Genomic DNA, 23,753 nt, shown 5'->3' with positions numbered 1-23,753 from the left:
GAGAGAAGACGATGAACTTCATAGAAGAAGAAGCCAACTCGATCAATCAAAGAAGAGGACGACCCACACCCACAACCGCAAGGTCTCTCTCTCGTTCTCTGTCTCTGTCTCTCTCTCACTGTATCTCGATCTTTCTTGTTCCAGAAACCCTAACCTGAGAATACCATGAAATCAAAGGAGACGAAGACGATCGACTGAGAACAAGGTAACTTCTCTTCTCTTCTCTTCTCTTCTCTTCTCTTAACTCTTCTCTTCTCTTCTCTCTCTCTCTCTCTCTCTCTCTCTCTCTCTCTCTCTCTCTCGTTTTGGAAATCTCAGAAGTTAGGATTTTTTTTCAGATCCATAAAGAAGAGGACGACAAAGAACAGGACAAGAAGAACCCTAACTCCAAAGGTCTCTCTCTCTCCCTGGCTTTGAATCTTTTTTTTTTCTTTCTCGAATTTAAAATTTGTGGATTTTTTTTAAAGTGCTTATATTTTCCTGGAACAAAATGGGTATTTTAGAAACCCTAACTGATTTATGCAGATTGGTTTGATTCTAGGTTGATTGACTGAATTTTTTTGCAAAAACCATAAATTTAATCGAACCCTCCTTTCCTCATTTTCCAGTTAACTATAATTTTGCAAATAAAAAAACCCTAATGCTAATTTTTTTACATGATGGTGTTAGGGTTAGGTTTCATTTTGATTAGTATGACTATTACTAGAGATCAAAAAACCAGACGCATAGTTGAGTTAGTAAATTTTGCTGCACTTTTTTTACCCAAAAAATCAAGTCTTTTATGCAAATAGAAGTATGTTTACTAATGTGGAACCATTTTTTGCAATATTAGGGAGACATTTGAAGCCAAAATGTCTTCAAGCACAACGGAAAGCTCTAAAAATCAAAACTATATCAAGTATAAGAACAGGACATGCCACTGTGGGAAAAGGGCTGCGGTGAAAATTTTTAAATCCGTAAAAAATCCAGGAAGGCTATATTATCGTTGTGAACTTGAGGTTAAGTAAGGTTGCTGCCATGCTTGGGACTGGTGCAACCCCATCAATATGCATAACCATTTACAAGTTCCAACATCTACATATGCACCTAATGACAATGTGGATGCAATATCTGTGGTGGAGTTGGTACCACCGGTGCAAGAGTTCGAAAGGAAGGCAACAAACACGAACTTCATAACTGTTGTAAGCTTGATATTTTCTAGAATAGCTCTTCTAATGGCCATGGCAGCTATAATGAAGTCTTAAGCTTGTTGGAAAGGGTGGTGTTGGCATTTGTAAGAGTACCGATGGGATCTTTGTTGTATTTAATGTACATTATGTTAAGAATTGAAATCTGTTTCTAGATTTTATTTCTTTCGGCAAGTGAATGAGATTATTTTGACTACCTGGATGATTGATGTGTCGCTTAAATCTGTGCAAGAGAATGCTTGAGACCGGTAATAGAGACTTGAATTTAAAAAAGTAACTTGTTTTTGTATGCATGACCAGAGCTATTTTTTGTTCAATACCCATTTGTTCACATGTACAATTAAAAAAAAAGAGAGGAGTCAGTTGGCTTGATTAACAGTTTGAATAGGTGTCGCTTGAATTTGTGCATTAGTATTTGTAGTCTATGCACATGGTTGCTAAGAAAGGGATGGTAGAATCTGAATGAAAAGGGAAACGATGGCGTGACTCTTTCTAATCCATCCTAGCTTGATACCAAAAAGTTTGCAAGTTTTTCCCTTCTACGTTCATTCTTTCTGCTTACGATGTGCAGATCGTGGAAAAAATGGTCCTCAAATGAATGAGGAGATACAAAAGGATGCCATAAGTTTACTAGCAGATTGTGGTAAAAATGGTCCTGAAACGAATGAAACTTGCTTTTGTTATGTTGGCCATGGTTTTGGCAAAAAATAAACCCGATTCTATTCCATTGTCTTCCAAATTCTAGATTGTACCCTGAGTTGTTACAAAGTTTCCACTAACTTTCAACAATACAAAAAAATAAACCAGAGTACGAGCACAATACATCCCATACATAAGAAAAAACATAGCTCTAGTATTAAAACAGTTCCAATAAATGCAAAAAATAGTTCCAAACAAGCACCAATCCAAGCAGTTCCAAACAAGCAGATAACATTCAACGGGACAGCAGCAGCCGTAGGATTCAGCAGCTTGCAGCCTTAGGATACACCATCCAGACTCGAGCAATTAACGTAACAGAGAACAATACTAGACAGCAGGAACTGTATGAACAACTACAGCCATGGCCAATGCAGCAACCTACAGTAGCAACCTGTAGCAGAAAAGCAGATTGCTGGACTACACACAAAACAACAACAGACCAGCACAATAGGCCTTAGAATAGCAGCAATAGATGTGCCAAGCAAACAATAACAGCAACAAAGTAGTAGCAGAAGCCTACTAGACAGTCACACTACTAAGCAGCCACACAGCAAAACAGATCACTATCAATAGACAGCCATAACAGACTGTTGCAGCAGCAACACGACAATAGTAACATCCAAAACAGATAGCCAAAAACTGGGCAGCAGTAGCAGATAGGTGAAGCAAAAGAAGTAGCAAACATAGCTCTAGTATTAAAACAATTCCAATAAATACAGAAAATAGTTCCAAACAAGCACCAATCCGAACAGTTCCAAAGAAGTAGCAAACATTCCAAAAAGCTTCAAATTCATCTACATTTGGAAGCATCAATCCATGTGCAAGCACCAATCTATCCTGCAACCCGAATAAGTAATACTATCAATAGAAGAAAAAATAGGCATGAACAACTAAAGAAATAAACTTAGATGTACAAACTTAGATGTACCACAAACACTTACACTCATTGTCAACATCGTCATCGTCCTCATCATTAACATCTTGCGAAGAACTAAGAAACAAATATGACTATTAACATTTTAACAGCTAAACAATCAAATTTAGGACAAGTAAAGAATTAAGAAACAAATACACGTACATGTTGTGAAGTTTTGGACAATTTCTTTTGTCATGTGACTGTCCTATTAACCCACAACCATTACAACGCCTATTCTTCTTGACCGCCTTCTCTTTTCCTCCCTTCAATCGCTTACCACAACCCTTTACCCTAACTTGAAGCAGTTCTTTAAAAATATGTTCACGAGGAATAGACACTTAGATAGCACTCAATTTGCCACATTCGCTTCCAAGATTCATGGCACATATCTTATTTCGAACCGAACACAAAGCTTCTTCCGAAAGCTCACTTCTGTCTTCAGTTAATACGGCGTCATCAATTACACTAGAAGCAAGTTTGAAGAGCTTATTTTACCTTTCGAACACAGAAGTGTCACATATTTCTTTGACAGACCCACCCAAATCATCTACAACTGTTTTAATTTTTGCTGATTTAATCCACCTCGCCAAGATGAACTTATGAGGCAGATCAAGGATCTGCATTCTATTGAAGTAAGACAACAAATGCCGACATGGAATTCTATTACATTCAAATAGCTTACAACTGCAACTTACATGTTTTGATGACTTATTTACCAAAAGATTACGAACCCTCGACTCACTCACCTTTGCTCTCTCAACAATGTAGAAACGATAGTGTTCATCCTCATGTGTCATCTTAACCATGTACGCCCCAATTTGAAAGAGTTCATCTTGAAACTTGTTAAATATGGCCAATGTATACAACTCACTCATTGTAGACTCCATGGGAAATGATGTTTTCGATTGTGGCTTCTCATTGAGATCTTTATGATCCAAATCCAATTCATTATGCCGTATGTGAGAAAGCGCCCTAGCAAACTGCGTGACAAAGTCGTACAATGAATTATTTAAAGAAACATACTTCTTGAAGAAAGAATAAGAACTCTCAGCCCTTTGACTACTGGTCATGTGGGCGGAAAACATGTGTTTCACAAATGCCGGAATCCATCTCTCACGGATTTCATACATGGCTTTCAACCATTCATTGGAGGATAAGTTGGCTTTGTGTACAACATCTACCCATTTAGCCTCAAACTCTTCAGGGCTCTCAGAATTCCATATGCATTGTTTGAACTCATCATAATGTTCTTTATAAGATAATGCACTTATCTTTTCAGAAAATTTACTCACAATATGCCAAATGCAATATCTGTGGTGCATATTTGGAAGAATATTAGCAAATGCCTTTGTCATTGCCAGATTCTGATCAGTTATGATCATTTTGGGCGGGCCTCTTGGCATTGCTTTCAACCATTCTTTGAAAAGCCACTCAAAAGAATCACTTGATCCATCAGTTAAAAGCCCACACCCAAATAACGTAGTCTGCCTGTGGTGATTAACCCTAGTATAGGTGCAAAGATCATTTTGTATCAGTTTGTGTTGTACGTTGTATCAAAAATCACAACATCCCCAAAATACAAGTACGACTTTCTAGACGTGGCATCCGCCCAAAAACAATGAGTCAACCTCCTTTCATCTTCTTTCTCCATTGTAAACATAAACCCTGAGTTCTTTTGTTGTTGAATTTGGAAATACTCATACAATATATTGGCTTCTTGCCCTAGTAACGCATTCCTTATATCCCTTTCAGTATTATAGAGATCTTGCAGTCCAACCCCAACATTTTTCCAAACCTCCTGATTGCACCTTGAAAATACTCATTTGTTGGCAAGTTGGCACATTTGCTTGTGATAGTTGTTGCGCCAAAGCTCTTTTGGCAGCTGACACTTTACAATGAGATCGCAATAAATGCTACCTCCTTGGAGATGCAAGAGGGTGGTTATGTGCCTCAACAAATTGGGAGACAACATACTTGTCACCGAACTTGGCTCTCACAATAGCCAATTTCGCGCCACAATTCTCTCTAATTATCCCCCCACGCCATTTAGAGGATCCACTATTTTGTATAGGTTTTTTGGGCACCGACTTACCTTCTTTGCAGCAAACATACTTTTTCCTAATGACTTGTTTATCCCCATTCTTCCTGTTAGAATGTGCTCGCGTACCAAATCCCGACTCTTTCGCATAATTGTTGTAAAAATTTTGAACGGCGTCTAAAGTGTCAAACTCTTGATTAATTCTCGATATCACGTCATTCTTAACGTGAGGAATGTAAGGTATTTGACAAGAATTAGCAAATGATTGACACACTTTAGATGGTAATGGTGAGACTACGTCCATATCTTCCAAACACTGCATTTTAAAAACCAAAAGACAAAATATATGGTCCTTTGAGAAAACAGTCATATTTAGAAGTTTTAGTGGTTTTATTTTTGGTTTGTTGATAAACATGAAAAAAACCCTTTCTCGAACAAAATCAACCAAGAATCAAACCAATCCGCATAAATCAGTTAGGGTTTCTAAAATACCCATTTTTTTTCGAGGAAAACAAAAACACTTTAAAAAAAATCCACAAATTTTAAATTCCAGAAAGAAAAAAAAAACAGATTCAAAGCTAGGGAGAGAGAGAGACCTTCAGAGCTAGGGGTTCTTCTTGTCCTCTTCTTTGTGGATTTGAAAAAAAAAATCCTAACTTTTGAGATTTCCAAAACGAGCCAGAGAGAGAGAAGAGAAGAGAAGTTATCTTGTATTCAGTAAATCATTTTCGTCTCCTTCGATTTCATGGTATTCTTGGGTTAGGGTTTTTGGAACAAGAGAGATCAAGATACAGAGAGAGAGAGAGAGAAAGAGAGAGAGAGAGAGAGACCTTGTGGTCGTGGTCGTGGGTGTGGGTCGTCCTCTTCTTCGATCGATCGAGTTGGCTTCTTCTTCTTCGAAGTTCGTTGTCTTCTCTCTTTCTCTCTCCTTGTTAGATTTCTGAGAAATGGGAGGCATACTGTGGAAGACTGGAGTGGATCCAGTTGTTATGACCCGGATGACCTGCGAGTGTTTTTTACCCGACCCATGTCCCCATTTTACCCGTGAGTTTTGTTTTTAAAATCCCAGCCGTTGGATGAGATCCAACGGCTCATATGCGAAGTCCACATTTTTGGCCTCTAAGGGCGTCCGCAGCTGAAGGGTTCTAAGGGCGCCCTCATTTTAAATAAAATGCGGACGTCCCCTTTCTCATCTTTCCCGATCAAATTTCGATAATCCGAGCCGTTTAATGTGTTCAGAACCTGATTTTAAGGGTACTCGCCAGAAATTAGCAAAAAAAATGACCAGGAAGGGCTTGATTTGAGCAGTTTTTATTTGAACCATTCGATAAAATACAAACAAAAACTCCTCGGATCAAGCCTTTTCCGATCTGTTTTTTTGTTGAATTCTCGCGGGTAACCTTAAAATCACATTCTGAACATATTGAGCAGCTCGGATCATCGCAAATTGGTCGAGAAAGGGACGTCCTTAACTTAATACGGTAAGGGCGCCCTTACTTGAAGTTGTGTGTGTGTGTGTGTGTGTATATATGAGTCCCCTTCAGGTAAGGGCATTCTTATTTTAAATAAAATGCGAACGTCCCTTTTTCTCATCTTTTCCGATCAAATTTTGATGATCTGAGCTGCTCAATGTGTTCAGAATATTATTTTAAGGGTATCTGCGAGAGTTTTGCAAAAAAAAAAAGACCGGGAAGGGCTTGATTTGAGCAGTTTTTATTTTAACCGTTCGATAAAAAATAAACAAAAACTGGTCGGATCAAACCCTTTCCGGTCTTTTTTTTTGCTGATTTCTCGCTGGTAACTTTAAAATCACGTTCTGAACATATTGAGCGGCTCGGATCATCGCAAATTGGTCGAGAAAGGGACGTCCTTAACTTAATACGGTAAGGGCGCCCTTACTTGAAGTTTTGTGCATGCACGCACACACACACTTGGCTTCACACAAAGTCGACCTCAAATTTCTTATATGCGGACTGTAACGACCCGGATTTTCGACCCTATTTTTTTTTTTATAATAGCGTTAATATTATTAATAGCATTAATGATATTATTATTAGTATTACTTTCTTAATACTTTTTTTCTTCTAATATATATATATATATATATGCATGCATTTATACTACATGCATGCATTCTTCTTTCTTTTCTTTTTTTCCGTGCATGCATGCACACACTCTCATCTCCCTCACCTCACTCTCCTACAGTCTCTCTCCCTCCCACAGCTCCATCTCTCTCCAGCCATTACTCGCTCCCTTTACTTTTTCTCCAAGAAAATCAAAATTCATCCCCCATTGCCCAAAACAAAAAAAAATCCTTCATCACCAAGCTAATCCGAATTCAATCCGTTCATATCCATTCTCTGCCTCCTCTCTAATCCCAAATTCGGCCCCAATTCATCCATTCCAAATCCCATGAACCCAATTCCATTAAATTTGATCTTATCACCTTATTCAAAATTCACCTATATATACCCCATCACTTCAACCCACGAGCTCCCCATTGCAACCACCACCCTCCACTAAGTAAAAACCGAGAAGAAACCATGGCTAATTTAAGCTCCAATCCATGGAGTTTTAGAGAGAGAAAGTGAGAGAGAGAAAAATGGGTTTTGTATCTACACCCAACCGAAACCCAATTCAACTATACCAATCACCTTCTACAACCCATGGCATCCCCAAAACAACATTCAATTCGGTCCCAAGGTTCCTCCATAACCAAAACCGTAGTCATCTTCTCCAAATTCAAAGTTTCGATTTTTGATCCAATTCTACCAACCCGAGGTACTATAATCCTATCCAACCTTCTCTCTAAGTATATTTATGTATTTTTAGGCCTAAAGTATAGCCCATGTGACCCCATGCATCGAAACCGAAGAGAAACAAAAAAATTTCGAATCCAACGTTCAACCTTGGGGCCGGTTTGGGCCGCAAGAACTAGGTTCGACCTTGCGGCAAGAACAGTTTTGGTTCGAAAGCGTTTTGCGACCTTCCAAACTTGGTTTTTGACATCCGGACTATTTTTCCTAGACTTTTCACACCTCAAGGATCATAACTTGTTAATATCATATTTTTATTTTATTATCTATTTATTATATATTTTTACTTGTTTTCATTTAAAGTTTACAAACGAAAAATCCTTGCGACCTTCCGAAGAACGTTTTTACCACCCAAACTATTTTTTTTAGACTTCTTGCATCTCAAAGATGATATCTTGCTAATTTCATATTATTTTTATTAAATTTACTATTTATAATTATTTTTAAAGTGTTTCCAATCAAAATTACTTTACGACCTTATAAACTATGTTATTATTACCCGAATAATTTCTTTTGACTCTTTACACTCCTAAGATGAAACTTTGTTAATCTCAACATATTTTATTTATTAGATTATTTATTATCTATTTATTTTACTTTCGGCAACTTTCGTTAATATCCTTTCTTAAATATTTTCGCGACCCTCCGAATCTAACTCTTGATACTCGAACATATTGCATAGGACTGTAGGACTCATTTTAAGGTTATGCTACTTCACTCAATATTATCATCTTTTTTTTTTTTTTGTATTTATCACAGTTATTTATCTATTTTAAATTCTTAAATAAAACTAGTATAAGCCTAGGCTTACTAATTTTTGACCAAAATTAATATTTTCCTTCTTAATAATTAGATAAAAGTTTCGTGCATATTTATTAACTTCTTGGCCATACAAGACTAAGGGCAACGGCTCATTCAGAAAAAGTTATGTGATTGCATTGCTTGTTATTATTTTAACTACTATTTTGATTAATTGCGTATTGTTCAAATACTTGATTTGAATGCTAGATTGGACCCTAGAGACATTGAGTGGTATGCGGATAGAATTAACCTAGACAATGCTAAGTTAATGGAAAAAATGGTAAAGTGTTGAAGTTATGAGATTGTGGATTATGATTTGGCCATGGCTAAGGGTGACCTACGGGGCCCGATGATGTTATTGTGGTGACCCTAACGTATGGTACGCCATGAGAATTTCCAAAGGGTAATCATGCCTTACAAGGCCAGCAAGGGGGATTGTTCCATGACACGGTCATAGTTAATGGCTTCAGTATGGTGGCAACCCTAACATATGGTACACCATGGAACGTTCCAAAGGGTAATCGTGCCCCCTGCTATGGTCTTAAATGAATTCATGTGAGGTACATAACTTAGGTGAATTCATTTAGGACCCCGTGTGCAGGACAAGCAATGGGGGATTTTCCATGGCACGGTCATAGTTAGTGGATATGGGAGGAAGAGATCTTGTGGAAGAGATCTTAGATTTCAGTAGGGTTAATGGATAGTAAGAAACCGGTTTATGTGAAAAATCTCTGTTTTACTTCTTCGCATCATTATTATATTGTTTGCTTGCTAACTGTAAAGTAAGAGGGTAGTTGGGTTGGATTATTCTACTGTGTGATTTATTACTCACGGATACGTCTGTATTCTGGTAAATCGGTTACTTCGGCGATCAATTTGCCAGAGGGCGCAGGATTCAATGGAGGGGATTCAATGATGGTACAGTCCGACACGGAAAGAATATCAGGAACGAAGATCAAGTATGCTTGAGATTCGTATCAAGCCTAAAGTCAACTTTGAAGTTAATGTATTTTGAGCCAGTAAATTTATCTTGTGATTGAATAGCTAAACCTTTATTTTGAAAAATTATATTTATTTAGCAAAATTTTCTTGAGAAATTATTTTATATTACTTCCGAAAAATCGGGGCGTTACACAAACGTTTTATATCAGCCGTTGGATCTCATCCGTTGCCAAAAGAAAGGGAAACTCGCGGGCGAAGTGAGAGGCGGGTTACGGGTCAAAACCAGTTCGCGGTTCAAAATGGGTTATAACACCACAAACGGGTCACTCCTTCCCCATTTTGTTTTTCACATTCAAACACGCACTGAGAGAAGCGACGACCGAGTGAAGATGGACGACGAACGACACAGATCCTTCCCCTGACCACCACCAAGGTCTCTCTCTCTCTGGTTTGATTTATTCTTCGCATCTGTAATTATTTTGGTAGTTAGGGTTTGGGACATTGGGTTGGGGTTTGTGACATTGGGTCTCTCTTTCTCTCTCTCTCTCACTCTCTCTCTCTCTCTGGTTCGATTTACCAGAAATTAGGATTAGGCTTTGTGACATTGGATCTCATTCGCTCTCTCTGGTTGGATTTACCCTAAATTAGGGTTTGGGGTCTACGGGTCTTCCACAGTCAAAATACGTGTGTGGCCCGTGATCCTCGATCTCCTCCTCCGCTGGTGGATTGGTGGTCGAGTCTTCTCCTAGCCTGCATAGTGAGCGCACGACTAAAGACCAGGCCGGGGATTGTCCCGGCAAGGCCCTCCGGCGTGAGGATGAGTAATGTGCAGAGAGAGTCGGCAGAAGATTACGAGAGTGAATATGTAGTAGCGTGTACCTCTTTAGGGTTTCCACCGCTAGGTATTTATAGCTCCTTCACTTGCTCTCCAAGCACCAGCACGTGCCTTGCGCGGGTCAGGCAGTGTCATCATGACGTCACCAAATAGATCTGGTAACCGTTTTTAGGGCTGAGCCGGTACACCCATGTGCGGCCACGATCATCTTCTGTTATAACCGCTTTTACACGTGGAAAGACATGCAAATCAGCGGCTAGCCGTGGTCGGCAGTGGCCTTGCTCCGCGGGTGGCCGAACACGCCTTTGCCGATCGTGCACAAGATTGACAGGAGAGGACAGTCACAAACGACCGCCGTGGAAGGTGGCCGAGAACGAGATGACCCAACGACGAGTCTGTGGCAAAAGAAATGGTTGACGTAGAACAGGGACGGGAGCCGTGCTCAAGGTGCGTGCTCGGCAAAGCACGGGCTCGGTCGTTATATAGCGAACTCATGTTCGGCCTGCTACAATAGCCCCTCAATCTCGGTCGTCGCCGAGTGCACGGTTGAGATTGATGTTAACTTTGGCCGAGCATGGAACTAGATTATTGGGCAGAATTGAGCCGAGCCTAAAACCCTTTTCAATAAAACAGCCAATGACGGGGACCAATGGGGATTCGCCAGGTGTCGATTTCTTGTTGGGTACGGCTGACAGGGAGACGGTGGGCACGCGTGGAGCTCTGCCAGCCCGTCTCATCAGGCCACGCGTCAGCTGTTTATTGGTTGCAGGTTCGGCGGTACAGTGACATGGGCGGGAAACTCGAATCTCAAAACCTTACATCTATATAAAGAGCTGGAGTTAGAGAGAGAAGCCACCGTTGCTTTCTCTCTCTAGACCTCCATTGCCAGAGCTTCGTTCCTTGCCCGTTCGCCTTCCAGCCTTGATTCTTAGCAGATTTTCATCAAATCTCGTTGAAATTTACAGGTATGTGTTCGATCTTTATCCCTCTTATAGTTCGTGTCATTTTTCCATGCTTTCCTTTCTGCTTTCTTGGGTTTTTTGGGAGTTTTTTGTTCTGAGTGAACAGTAAGAGGTCTGGAGATGAACGACTGTTCATCTTCGTCTTCGACCTGTTCTTCCGAGCACGAGTTCTGTAACGATGCCGTGCTCGATCTTTGTTGGGATTTGCCGAGCCCAGCATCGGGCGCAGATAGGCCGAGCCCCATTTCGTGTCTTAGAACTTCCCGAGCTTGAATCTCGAAAGGACAAATAGGGTAGGGTAGCCGAGCATAGAGATCCCTTGCCTCCTTGCCGATGACGAGGTTTCTCATTGTTTTCTTCTTGTTTTTGTTAGGTCTGGCTCACCCAATCATTGTCATCTCTTCCGACTCTGAAAGCTCAGGGGGAGTCTCTGGGGATACGTTTTTCCGTGAGTGGTTGGAAGAACACAGACGCCGACACCAAATATCGTCCATTGCCTCAAATATGTCCGACTCCTGTGACTCGAACGCCGAACGTGTTTTTGAATACTGTGCCGACGAGTTCATAACCGATCCTGAGATATCATTTACACCATCGACCCATTCTGATGCCGAGCCTCAACTGGGACCAGAGGCCGAGTCCAGATTCATCCCTCAGGCCGACGCCCCAACCCCTATCCTTTCAGGGCATAGTGAATCCCAATCCGAGGGTAGAAGGTTAGACGATCTTTATGAGAGGGGCCAAGTTTGCCCCTATGCCCATTTTTTCACCGGAAGTGCTAGGGAGTACCAAGATTTTTGCCGAGAGTACAGCATCCCAAACGACGTAATACTCAACCAAGTGGCGAGCAACAGAATCACGGATACGAGGGGGGACCATCCCGAGCATATCACTGTCCCATTGATGGCGATATGTGAGGCTGGTTTGAGGTTCCCTCTCCATCCCTTCTTGAGGGAACTTCTTGCTCGGTTCAGCATCGTCCCACATTATTTTGCCATTAATAGCTACCGAATAGTAATGTCGGTGATTAAGCTGAAGGAGCTTCACAACCTTGAATTTACCGTAGCCGACCTTTTCCATACTTACATTATGTCTAGGCACGGCCAAACCGAGCGTCGGTACTTGTCCACACGTGGCAAGAAACAACCATTAGTAGATGGTTTGCCCGATACTGACAAATGGGCAAATTTTTATGTCGAAGTGAGGGGCAACTTTGAGTTCGGCGACCAGACCGTACGTAAGTATACAGTGTCGAAGACGAAAGATTTTCGAGGTAACTACGTTTCTTCTGCTCAGCCGACGTTAACTTTTCTTTCGATGCATGTGATTTTCCTAACAGTTGAATACTTTTGCAGATCACCGAGCCATAACAAAGACTCAACAGACCCTGTCAGTTGAGGCGCACATTGATATTCTTTTGTCTCAAGCTTGTAGGGACGTGCCGACGCTTCTTGGCTACGAGCCGTCTTACAAGGGCAAGCTAAGGAGGAGGGGAAGGGAGGCGGGGCCGAGCACAGAAGGTCAGGGCCGAGGGAAGAAGGCGAGGCAAACAGGAGGCAGTAAGCAGCCGAGGGTGAAGTTGCCGACGTTCAGGAAACCAGCAGAGTTTTGGTTCGGAGAAGAACAGGCCGAACACCCAGGAGTTAACGTTTCATTAAAAACTCTCGTGTTCGATCTTGCCAGTGACATGGGCCGTCGGAATGTTGTCCGTGTTAATATACGAGATGGCAAAGCGGTTCGACAGGAACCTGGATTTGCCGAGCCTGGTGAGAAAAGGCAGAAGCTCACCCATGACTTCTTCCCGACGAAGCCGTCGACTCCCCATCCGAGCGTGCAGGAGAAGACGGAGTCATCGGCTGCTGGGGGCTCAAAGACAGCTCAGATGCCTTTAGGTTCGGCTGACGCCGTCGCCGTTCAAGAGTTCACTCCCTCTTTCGCCTTGGCCGAAGGCAGGGTCGTCACTGTGGAAGATTCTGTTAAGGTCGAGCCAGGGCTTGCTACTGCGGTGCTTCATGGTTTAGCTCTTCCGAGGGATATGGAGAAAATTCCTGAAGGTCTTCAGCCGAGCATAGTTCATGCAAGTGCTTACCTCGTTCAGGTTTGACCCGAACCCAGCTCTCTTTATTTTCCATCATATTTCCTGTCAAGTGAACTCACATTCTTACTTTTGAATAGGCCGGACAAGCCTTGCTCCGCTCATCAAAAAATGCCGAGCTCGTCCTTGCAGAGCGCGCTCGTTTTCATGATGACTTAAAGGTCGAGCGAGAAAAAGTGAGAAGCTACAAGGGTAGTTTAAAGGCGGTGAAAGCGCAGGTGGCCGAGCTTGAGAAGGAAAGAGATGAGATGGAGGAGAGGATGAAGAAAGCCGAGGGCGAGGTGGCCAAGGTGCTCAAGAGAGAGAAGAGAAAAATGAAGGAGGTGGATGGGGCGGCGTATCAAGCTGGTTTTGACCGTGCCGGTGCCGAGTACATGCGGGAGGCTCGGTCCATGGTCAATGACGCCATCCGAATGAGGATCCCCATCGCCTACCGAACAAGATACAAAGACGGGGTGAATGCAGCTTGTGGAGTCATGCAGCTGGAGGCTGACATGAATTTGACCGAGTCTATTCCAGCCCCAGTCACTCCCGAGCTTGTATTGCCGTATACCGAGGAGGAGTGTGCACCTCTTGCTCCTGAAGAATTTCCCGAGAGCGAGGATGAAGTTGAGGACCTGACCGACGCCAACGTCATTGCGCAAGATCTGACTGGTTTGGAGAAAGACAGTGATGGCAAGACAGCTGCTCCTGATGCCGAGCAAGAGCGTGTGATCGTCAATCAGGATGCTCTTGCCGAAGATGGTGCTGGTGCAGGTGTAGCTGGGACAGGAGTTGAAGTTGGAGAGGCTGCCCAAGGTTGAGAGAAGTTGTACGCGGATGCTGGTTTCGGCAAAGATGTTGCTGTAGTTACTTTTTTTTTTTTTCGTACTTTGTTGAACTCTTGGACTGGGCGGATCCAAGTTCGGACTTTACCGTTCCAGATGTAATGGTCTTTGGCTGTAAAGTTTTTGCCGAGCTTGCGTTACTTGATCTTTTGAAATGAATGACTTCTATTCTGCAACGCTTTCTTGAATGTCATTTTTGCTCGATTTGAAATTTGTTTGAGGTTATTTAGGTTTTCCGTAGCCCCTTCTATTGTTTTGGGTCGGCTGAGTTAAGTTGACATGTTGCAAAGTAGATATTGCTTCCCAATTTGGTGTTGGCCGAGCTTGAATCAATGCATAATATTGTTAAATGCCGAGCCTGGGCCACATTAGATTTGTGTTAATGTGAAAGTTTGCCGAGCCTTGGCTTATGGAGTAGTAGTTACCCTGTAGCCCCCACTTTGGTTTGGGTTCGGCCTGATGGCAGGAATTCTTGTCTGATTGCTTAAGTTACTAGCTGTAGGTATTGCCGAGCTTGAACCAAAGTAGAGTAAAAGAATAAAGAGAGCTTTGCCGAGCGTGTGTTGGTCTCGGCTAGTTGCTAGTATAGTTGATAGTGAGATTGTTCGCCAAAGTTGTGGAGGGCATACAACCGTAGTTTGGGGCTCGGTAAATTTTTCTGGCCTTAGTCTGTAAGTAAAGTGTCTAATGTTTGTGGGTGGTTTGCTCACCAAAGCGTGAGTGTAACCGGGCTGTAGCCGACCATAATGTCTTGCTAAGTCGTACCGGAGCCCAAATTCCAGCCGTATTGTGTGTCTTTGGGCTCGGTGGGCCTGATGTCCGTTTTGCTTCTTTGGGCAGTAATAGTGGCCGAAGCAGAGGCATATGAGCCGTTTGTGGGTGTGACCGAGGTCAACGTTTGTGGTCGGCTGAGTTAGCCAAGATAGTATATATAAAGTAACAAAGAATAGCTTTGAATTGCAAAATGAAAGCTTGTCAGATAAAATTTCTTTGATTCTTCAATCATGAAGTACAGGTTGAAATTGTAAAGACATGGGCCGAAGCCGAAAGAAAAATAGGATAGGTAGTGGCCGAACATGGGGCACACTGTTGGGGTTTCGGCTACATGTATGCCTTCTTGAGGTTCTGTGCATTCCATGGGTTACTGAGAACTTTCCCATTCATGTCCTCAAGCACGTAGGCACCTTCACCAGCAATCTTGACAATGCGAAAGGGACCCTCCCAGTTAGGTTTGAACTTTTGCTTCTTGCTAGCTTGCACCACCTTTCGCCAAACCAAGTCGTCAGGTTTGAAGGTTTTGGTTCGAACACTTCGGTTGTAGCCTCTTGCCACTTGTTGTTGATATTCGGCGAGCTTTAACTGAGCGTCGTCGCGTTTTTCCTCTGCTAAAATCAATTCTTGTTCCACTGCATCTTCATTGGTCTTTGGATCGAAATGTTCTGTCCTCAAAGTGGGGAACTTGGATTCTAGTGGGATAACGGCCTCCATGCTAAATGCCATTGAAAAGGGAGTTTGGCCGGTTGAGCGCCGGGGTGTAGAACGGTAAGCCCAGAGGACACGTGGTAATTCTTCAGCCCATTTTCCTCTCTTGGAGTTCAGTCGTCGCTTGATCCCAGCGCAAACGGTCTTGTTTGTAGCTTCGGCTTGTCCGTTCCCTTGTGGGTATGCTGGTGTGGAGTTGAAGAAGCGTATCCCAAATTCCTCACAGAGGCTGGTTAGATCTTTACCGACAAATTGGCTTCCATTGTCTGATACGATGGCGTAAGGAACTCCGAATCTTGTAACAATGTTTCGCCAGACAAATCTGCGAACGTCAGCTTCTGTGATTGTCACAAAGGGTTCAGCCTCTACCCATTTGGAGAAGTAGTCCGTTGCCGTGATCAAGAACTTGAATCCTCCTGGAGCTGTTGGTAGTTTTCCGACAATGTCGAGCCCCCATTGTGCAAAGGGCCAAGGGCTGGTAATAGGGGAGAGGTTCTGGGCGGGTTGCTTTGGTATAGGTGAAAACAGCTGGCAAGGTCGGCATTTGCGGACAACTTCTTCGCAGTCTTTCTTCATGTTCTTCCAGAAGTAACCTTGGCTCATGGCTCGTTGACAGAGGGAGCGGCCGCCTGAGTGACATCCGCAGCTGCCTGAATGAAGTTTTGTCAAAATGTCTGGCACTTGGGTTGGGTGGACAACGAGGAGATACGGTCCGGAGATGGATTTCCTGTATAATTGGCCTCTTTCAGAAAGCCAGTAGTAAGCGGCCTTATTTCTCACACGGTAAGCCTCTTTCTTGTCTGTGGGCAGGGTGTCGTGCTTTAGAAACGCAACGATCTCATCCATCCAGCTGGGACCGAGCTCAACGTTGAGTACCTCTGGAGTTTGCTCAAAAGACGGACGGCCAATGCTGCCGAAGTTGATGGTTCTGAATTCTGAGGCTGTGGATGCCGATGCGAGGCCAGCAAGTGCGTCCGCGTGTGCGTCCGCGTGTGCGTTGTGCTCGTGGTTGATCTGCTCAATTTTGAAATTGGGGAAGTTTGTGATTAGTTCGGCAACGGTTGCTTGGTATTTTGACATCCGCGGATCCCGAGCCTCATAGTCCCCAAGTACTTGGTTAACTATGAGTTGGGAGTCACAGAAAACGACAAGGTTGGAGATTTCCATGGCAACGGCAGAGCGTAAGCCAGCTAGGAGCGCTTCATATTCGGCTTCGTTGTTGGTGGCGGGGAAGTCGATGCTGATAGCACTTTCGTGTAGTGTTCCGCAGGGGGAGACTAGGACGACCCCGGCCCCTGCTCCGTTGCTGTTTGACGCTCCGTCGACATGCAGACGCCATATGTCGCCTTGGAAAAGGTACCAAGGTGCTGGTGACAATTGATGCTCAGCGACGGTTTGTGTTGGGATTGGTGTGTTGAGGAGTTCAGTGTCTACTGGAGTAAGCTCAGCAATGAAATCTGCAAGAACCTGTCCTTTGATTGCCGTTCATGGTTTGAAACGGATATCAAAGTTTGCTAGCTCAATTGCCCACTTGGAGACCCTGTTAGACAGATCCGCCTTTCGAAAGAGAGCTTTGAGGGGGTATTCTGTTAGGACGACGATTGAGTGTGATTGGAAGTAGGGCAGGAGCTTCCTGGCCACTGAGACGAGAGCAAGGGCTAACTTTTCAAGCGGTAGGTAACGAGTTTGAGCTAGAAGGAGGGTCTTGCTTGTGAAATAGATTGGCTTGTCATCGGCGCCTTCCCGCCGTACAAGTGCAGAGCTGGTTGCGTGGGCGGACACGACGAGATAGAGATAAAGAGTTTTGAACTCTTTGGGTTTTACCAACAGCGGGGCCGATTTCAAGTAGTCTTTTAGTTCGGCAAAGGCTGAGTCACAATCTGGGGTCCATTCAAAGCTGCGTCGGCTTTTGCCCTTCAAGGCGTGGAAGAATGCGTGGCATTTGTCTGAGGATTTGCTGATGAATCGGTTGAGAGCCGCTGCCATCCCAGTGAGCCTTTGAACTTCCTTGATCGTCCTGGGTGGGCACAAATTTTGAACAGCTTTGATTTGGTTGGGGTCGGCCTCGATACCTCTTCGAGTGACCAGGTGTCGGAGAATTTCCCAGCGCTTACCCCGAACGTGCACTTCTCAGGATTCAGCCATAGCTTGTGTAGCTTGAGGATGTCAAAAACTTAGGCCAAGTCTCGCAGGTGGTTAGATTCCTTCTTGCTTTTGATGACCAGGTCGTCAATGTAAGCTTCCATAGTGTGGCCGATTTGTTCTTCCAACATCTTGAATATTGCTCTGTTGAACGTTGCCCCAGAATTCTTGAGTCCAAAGGGCATGACGCAGTAGCAAAAGATGCCATATGGCGTGATGAAAGCAGTTTTCTCCTTGTCGTCGGGGTCCATGGCAATTTGGTGGTAGCCACGGTAGGCGTTCAGAAAGCTGAGCCGAGCATGTCCTGCCGTTGCGTCCACAAGTTGATCAATCTTCGGCAGGGGGAACCAATCCTTTGGACAAGCGTCGTTGAGATTGGTATAATCCACGCAAACTCGCCACTTGCCGTTTTTCTTTTTTACGACCACAGTGTTGGACAGCCATGTCGGGTATTGTACTTCTTGGATGGCGTTGGCCTCCAGCAGATGCTTGACTTCTTCGACGACGGCGTCGGCGTGTTCGGCTGCAGATTGCCATGCCTTCTGGATGACAGGTTTAGCGTCCTTTTTGATGTTGAGGGAGTGACTCATGAATTTCGGGTCGACCCCCGGCATTTCGTTGGGGGTCCAGGCAAAAACTTAGATATTTTTCTTGAGGTATTGAAACATTTCTTCGCGGTCAGCCTCGCTGATGGCAGAGCTGATGAGGAAGAATCGGGAGCCATCCTCGTTGATCGGCATCTGGACCAGGTCTTCCTTTGCTTTGTCTTCTGCTTTTTGGCCGACGTCGTCGGTTACTACCATGTCGGGGACTTCAACCCATTGTACTTGTTTGGCTTTGGCGAAGTTGTGGACGGCGGAGACATAGCACTTTTTGGAGGCCACTTGGTCACCCCGCAAATCTTCCTGTCGTCCTGTGGCGCCGATGAAGCGGACGACCTGGTGGTAGGTAGAAGCAATGGCTTGCATTCCGTGGAGCCAGGTTCAGCCAAGGATGGCGTTGTATGGGCTTGGTGCGTTGACAACGATGAATTCGACGGTCAGAGTTTTTGAGCCAACGACGACTGGGAGGAAGATTCGGCCAAGCGGCCAGACGGGTGCACCGTTGAAGCCGATGAGGGGTACGTCGGTAGGTTGTAGGGCTGACTCAGGTAGATCCAACTTTTTGAAAAGGTCGTAGTACATGACCTCTGCTGAACTTCCTTGATCGACAAGAATGCGTTTGACGTCATGCACTCCAATTTGGACGGTTACGACGAGGGCGTCGGAGTGCGGTGTTTGCACACGTTCAAGATCGCGCTCGGTAAAAGTAATCGTCCATTTGGGCAACTCTTCTGTCCGTGGACGTTTGGATCCAGGTCCTACTGCGAGTACCTGCTTGGAAGTTGATGCGCGGCTAAGGTCGGCCTGAAGAGTTGATTCAAATTCCTTTGACACTGGGCCGTGGATGACGTGTATTAGTGGGCGCTGTTCATTGGGGTTGGGATTTGTCTGCCGGGTGGGCATTTTTGATCGGTCAATGTATTGATCGAGATGGCCTTGAGTCACCAAACGTTCCAACAGTGCCTTGTAGGGGGCACATGCCGTCGTGTAGTGGCCGAGCTCATTGTGATACGAGCACTTCTTTCTCGGGTTCTGATCAGCTTGGCTGTTGTCTGTGCCGAGCTTGCCCGTCGGCCACTCGAACCATGGTTGCCTCATTATCTCTTTCAGAAAAGACCAAATGGGTTCCTTGAAATGGGTGGTTTCGGCCACGTAGTCATGCTCTTTTGGCTGGCGTTTTTTTCCTTCTTTGATGTTGTGCACCTGCTTCTTGGGTTGGGGGTGCTGGATGATTGCTGGTGCCGGCAGTTGGGCTGCGGCCGAGGTGAAGGATGCTGTCCAGCTCGGGATGCCCTTGGCCGCACGGTCCGCATAAAACTCTTCAAGAGCACAGAATCTCTCCACGACGCGCATTAATTCTCCCATGCCGTGTGGTGGGCGGATGGCGAGTTTGTCTAGGATCTTGCTGCCAGTTTCCAGACCGTTTTTGAAAGTACGCGCAGCCCAATATTCATCGATTCCTGGAATTTCGTTGAACAGCTACCAATAACGCTCGGCGTATTGTCTTAGTGTTTCATTTGGGAGCTTCCTCGTCTGGGACAAGGATTCAGGCTCCTTGGCTGTCCTGTTACTGGTGATGAAGCGAGTGTTGAAGGCGCGTTCAAGGTCGGCCAGGTTCCGTATGGATCCAGCGGGCAATTTGTTGAACCATTGGAGTCCAAGGGAGCCGAGGCTGGATGGGAACGCTTTGCATTTGATTTTGTCTCTGGTAGTGCATAGCTCGATGGTTTGACGGAAGTGGATAAGATGGGTGTAGGCTTCGCATGTGGTAGGGTCAAACTTTGTAAACTTGGGCAGGTGGAAGTTGGGTTCGGCCGTCGTGTTGATTATGTGGGGGGCGAAGGGAGAGACGCCGAGATCCTTTAGTTGCCGCTCAAAACCAGGGCGTGGCGGCCTGCCGTGCTCGTCCGTCCTTGTTCTCTTGGACTCTCTATCTGAAGACTTCTCGCGGTTCCGGCGCCGGAGTTTGTCTCGTAGATCTGTTGTTACCCGGCAATGTTCATCAATCATTTCCCCCCTGTCCTTTCGGGATTTGGTCTCCTTTGGCTCGTCAATACGCACGCCCTTTCCGTTTCGTTGGCCACGGTTGCTGTTTTCGGGCTTTTCTGCAGGGATTTCTCCGAGTCGTTCAGATACATGGCGTCTAGTCTGCGCGAAATCTCGGCTACGGTGTGAAACCGTTGTGCGAGAGAATTCTGCGCGGCCAGTGGAGTAGGTGCTTGTGAACGACTCGGTATCTCTTGTGTTGGTTCGATCGCGGTGTTCTTTTGAGCGGTGTGTTCTGGATGCGGTGGGTCGCTTGTAAAGGATAATTTCTCTGGCGTCGCCCGGTGCCGGGGTGAAGCCTAGGCGGTCTTTCACGGACCCTCGTTGGCCTTCCTCGTCCTGACGTCTTTGCGGTGGTGGTGGAGGTGGTGTTTGCCTTCTTCCACCCCCTCCTCCACCAGATCTGGATGCGGCGGGGGTGGTGTCTTGCTGCATGTGTTGTTTCATTTGGGCCACCTCCGCCCTTAGCGCGGCCAACTCGTTATCGCGTTCTTCGTCGCGACGCTGCAACAATCGGATGTAGGCCGTCGTCACGTCGTCCGTGACTGGTGAGAGGCCGGATCCTGGTGCGAGGGAGATGTACATGTGCCTTTCATGGGGTGTTGTGGGGATGACATTTCTGCTAGCGTCTTTAGTCCCTGAGATAGCTACACCCGTCTGATCTCCGCCCATGGTGAGTGGTTTGGTCGTCGTTTCACGGAGGAGTGGGGGGTTTGGAGGATGTGAGAGCCGTTTGAATCAGAAGCGAGTTCACGTCGGGTTCACCAATTGTGTGGCCCGTGATCCTCGATCTCCTCCTCCGCTGGTGGATTGGTGGTCGAGTCTTCTCCTAGCCTGCACAGTGAGAGCACGACTAAAGACCAGGCCGGGGATTGTCCCGGTAAGGCCCTCCGGCGTGAGGATGAGTAATGTGCAGAGAGAGTCAGCAGAAGATTACGAGAGTGAGTATGTAGTAGCGTGTACCTCTTTAGGGTTTCCACCGCTAGGTATTTATAGAGCTCCTTCACTTGCTCTCCAAACACCAGCACGTGCCTTGCGCGGGTCAGGCAGTGTCATCATGACGTCACCAAATAGATCTGGTAACCGTTTTTAGGGCTGAGCCGGTACACCCATGTACGCCCACGATCATCTTCTGTTATAACCGCTTTTACACGTGGAAAGACATGCAAATCAGCGGCTAGCCGTGGTCGGCAGTGGCCTTGCTCCGCGGGTGGCCGAACACGCCTTTGCCGATCGTGCACAAGATTGACAGGAGAGGACAGTCACAAACGACCGCCGTGGAAGGTGGCCGAGAACGAGATGACCCGACGACGAGTCCGTGGCAAAAGAAATGGTTGACGTAGAACAGGGACGGGAGCCGTGCTCAAGGTGCGTGCTCGGCAAAGCACAGGCTCGGTCGTTATATAGCGAACTCATGTTCGGCCTGCTACAATACGTACAAAAAAAACAAACATATTTTTTTGATGGGGAAAGAAGAATAGGGGTCTCCCACATTCCAAACATATATTGTTGAAAATTTGCAGTTTTTATGTTCTGAATATTAAATGAATTGATTTGGGGGAGATTGTTATTTCATGCATTGATGGATCCGTGGCTAGGAAAAAATTAATTGTTGAGAAAGAAGGTACCCAATTGATTGCTGAGAAAGAATATTATTGGCTTTAGGATTAGCCCTGTAGAACCATTTTAGTGGATTAGATCAGTGATTTTTATACAACATCTGCTTGCAAGTTGCAAATTAATGCTGTGATGAGAAAGCTAACATGTAAGAAGAATCCACTTTGTGTGTTTTCTCCGATGAAATATCTTGTTACGCTTGACTTCTGAGCATTGTTTCTGCAGACAAAATGCAAGGGGTTCCACTTTGTGTGTGGTTGACTTATGTTGTGAAAGGGGTTCCACTCTAACTTTTTTTTCCTAGATGTGGTATAGTATCTCATAATGCCTCTCTCTCTCTCTCTCTCTCTCTCTCTCTCTCTCTCTCTCTCTCTCTCTCTCTCTCACACACACACACACACACACCAGAAAATTGGGAAAAAGGGTTCAAACTAGATTGAAGAAGGAACGAAGAAGAAGAAATGGAACAAAAAGATATTTTCAGCATTTCAGAATGGGAGAACGACTCGCTTGGAGTTGTTTGTTTTCTAATGGAATGTCGTTACCCGGTTCATGAAACACGTGTTTACATTTTCAGTATCTTTTCTTGTAGGTTTCCATTAGTTGTGCTTGACTATTATTTTCATGAAGTTGTTCATGAAAGTTGTGCTGTTAGATGTATATAAAAAAAAGGGCCCATGGATTCAATTAGTGGACTTGATGCTTGTATTTCGGATGGGTGTTGTTCACATCTTTTGGAGACTTGATTTTGGGTGTTGCAAAATTGGTTGTTTTTTTGTAATCTGGATGAACTTTGATTGCTTGAACGAGGATGTTTTTCTTTTTTGTAATCTGGACGAACTTTGATTGCTTGAATGGTGAGTCGACAACTTTTTTGGAATGAAATGGACAGTGGATGAGAGAAGTTATAAGAGGGGATGAGAGATGTCGGTCTCTGGAAAGAAAACAAACAGGGCATTGAACTGTGTCCAATATGTCTAACTCCTTTCATCATTCTCACCAGTCTACTTTATATTCTCCTCAGCAAAATGAGCCATATGGTTCTGTTATGTTCCAAAAGTACCTAATGGATACTCTGAAGATATGATAAGTAAATACAAATGGCAAGTCCTATCCCATTCAAACCTCTTGAAACTGCCACCTAAAATAGCTAGTCAGGACAAGTAAGCACTAGACATGATGAAATATTAGATTTTCAATGAGGACTAGTTGCTCTATCTTTTTTTTCTTTGAAACGTATTAAATTACATTGCAAAACAAATGGCAAAGCCCATAACTAACATAACAATCAACAAAAAGCTGGAGTTTCAACACTCTGGCTTCAGACAATGTTAAGGACTTCACCAACTCTTCATTTCTCTTCGATAACTGATGGTGATTGATGGTTGTTGCACAGACAATGTTAAGCTGGGTTGTCATCTGTCTTGAATGTTGTTTGCTATTACCAGAGCTGCTACTTGTCATGGAACAAGACATGATCTAACAATGCTTTGAGATTAGGTTTTGCACAACACCGTCAGCTTACTTGCTAATCTAGCCAAACAGTACTGGAAAGAAAAATACTAACCTGTGAAAATACAACAGAAAGAAAGGTTAAATTTTGAGAATGACCATACCTGTCGTAAAGCTTGGGTACCTTCTTTCTCAACAATTAATTTTTTCTTTCTCAAGAAAAAGTTACATAGTTGCATTACATTCATCAAATGACATCTCCCTCATGGCAAGAATGCCAAGAACTATATGACC

The 23,753-nt window shown here is 44.5% G+C and overlaps 1 protein-coding gene and 1 non-coding gene across 2 annotated transcripts; one reads left to right on the top strand and one right to left on the bottom strand.

Moving 5' to 3' along the window:
• Nucleotides 1-3,293: 3,293 nt before the first annotated feature.
• On the bottom strand, nucleotides 3,294-5,162 carry LOC131299686 (protein FAR1-RELATED SEQUENCE 5-like). Its single transcript, XM_058325265.1, has 3 exons — nucleotides 4,720-5,162; nucleotides 4,350-4,610; nucleotides 3,294-4,305 (listed from the first exon to the last, which is right to left on the bottom strand). The coding sequence occupies exons 1-3, from the start codon at nucleotides 5,160-5,162 to the stop codon at nucleotides 3,294-3,296; spliced, it is 1,716 nt and encodes a 571-aa protein (XP_058181248.1).
• A 16,968-nt stretch (nucleotides 5,163-22,130) lies between these two features.
• Nucleotides 22,131-22,222, top strand: LOC131302220 (small nucleolar RNA R24). Its single transcript, XR_009191682.1, has one exon. It is a non-coding gene; the product is annotated as a small nucleolar RNA R24 (small nucleolar RNA).
• Nucleotides 22,223-23,753: the final 1,531 nt, after the last annotated feature.

The sequence above is a fragment of the Rhododendron vialii genome, chromosome 9a, assembly GCF_030253575.1.
Source record: "Rhododendron vialii isolate Sample 1 chromosome 9a, ASM3025357v1".
Classification (NCBI taxonomy): domain Eukaryota; kingdom Viridiplantae; phylum Streptophyta; class Magnoliopsida; order Ericales; family Ericaceae; genus Rhododendron; species Rhododendron vialii.
This window is presented reverse-complemented; position numbering and strand designations above follow the sequence as displayed.

What these genes read in the sequence shown, in the direction of transcription:
- LOC131299686 (XM_058325265.1), bottom strand. Translation starts at nt 5,162, where the DNA reads ATGCAGTGTTTGGAAGATATGGACGTAGTCTCACCATTACCATCTAAA. An exon ending in CCTCTTGCATCTCCAAGGAG is followed by an intron (nt 4,611 to 4,719) that starts GTAGCATTTATT and finishes AGTATTTTCAAG; the next exon opens with GTGCAATCAGGAGGTTTGGA. An exon ending in GTTGTGATTTTTGATACAAC is followed by an intron (nt 4,306 to 4,349) that starts GTACAACACAAA and finishes CACCTATACTAG; the next exon opens with GGTTAATCACCACAGGCAGA.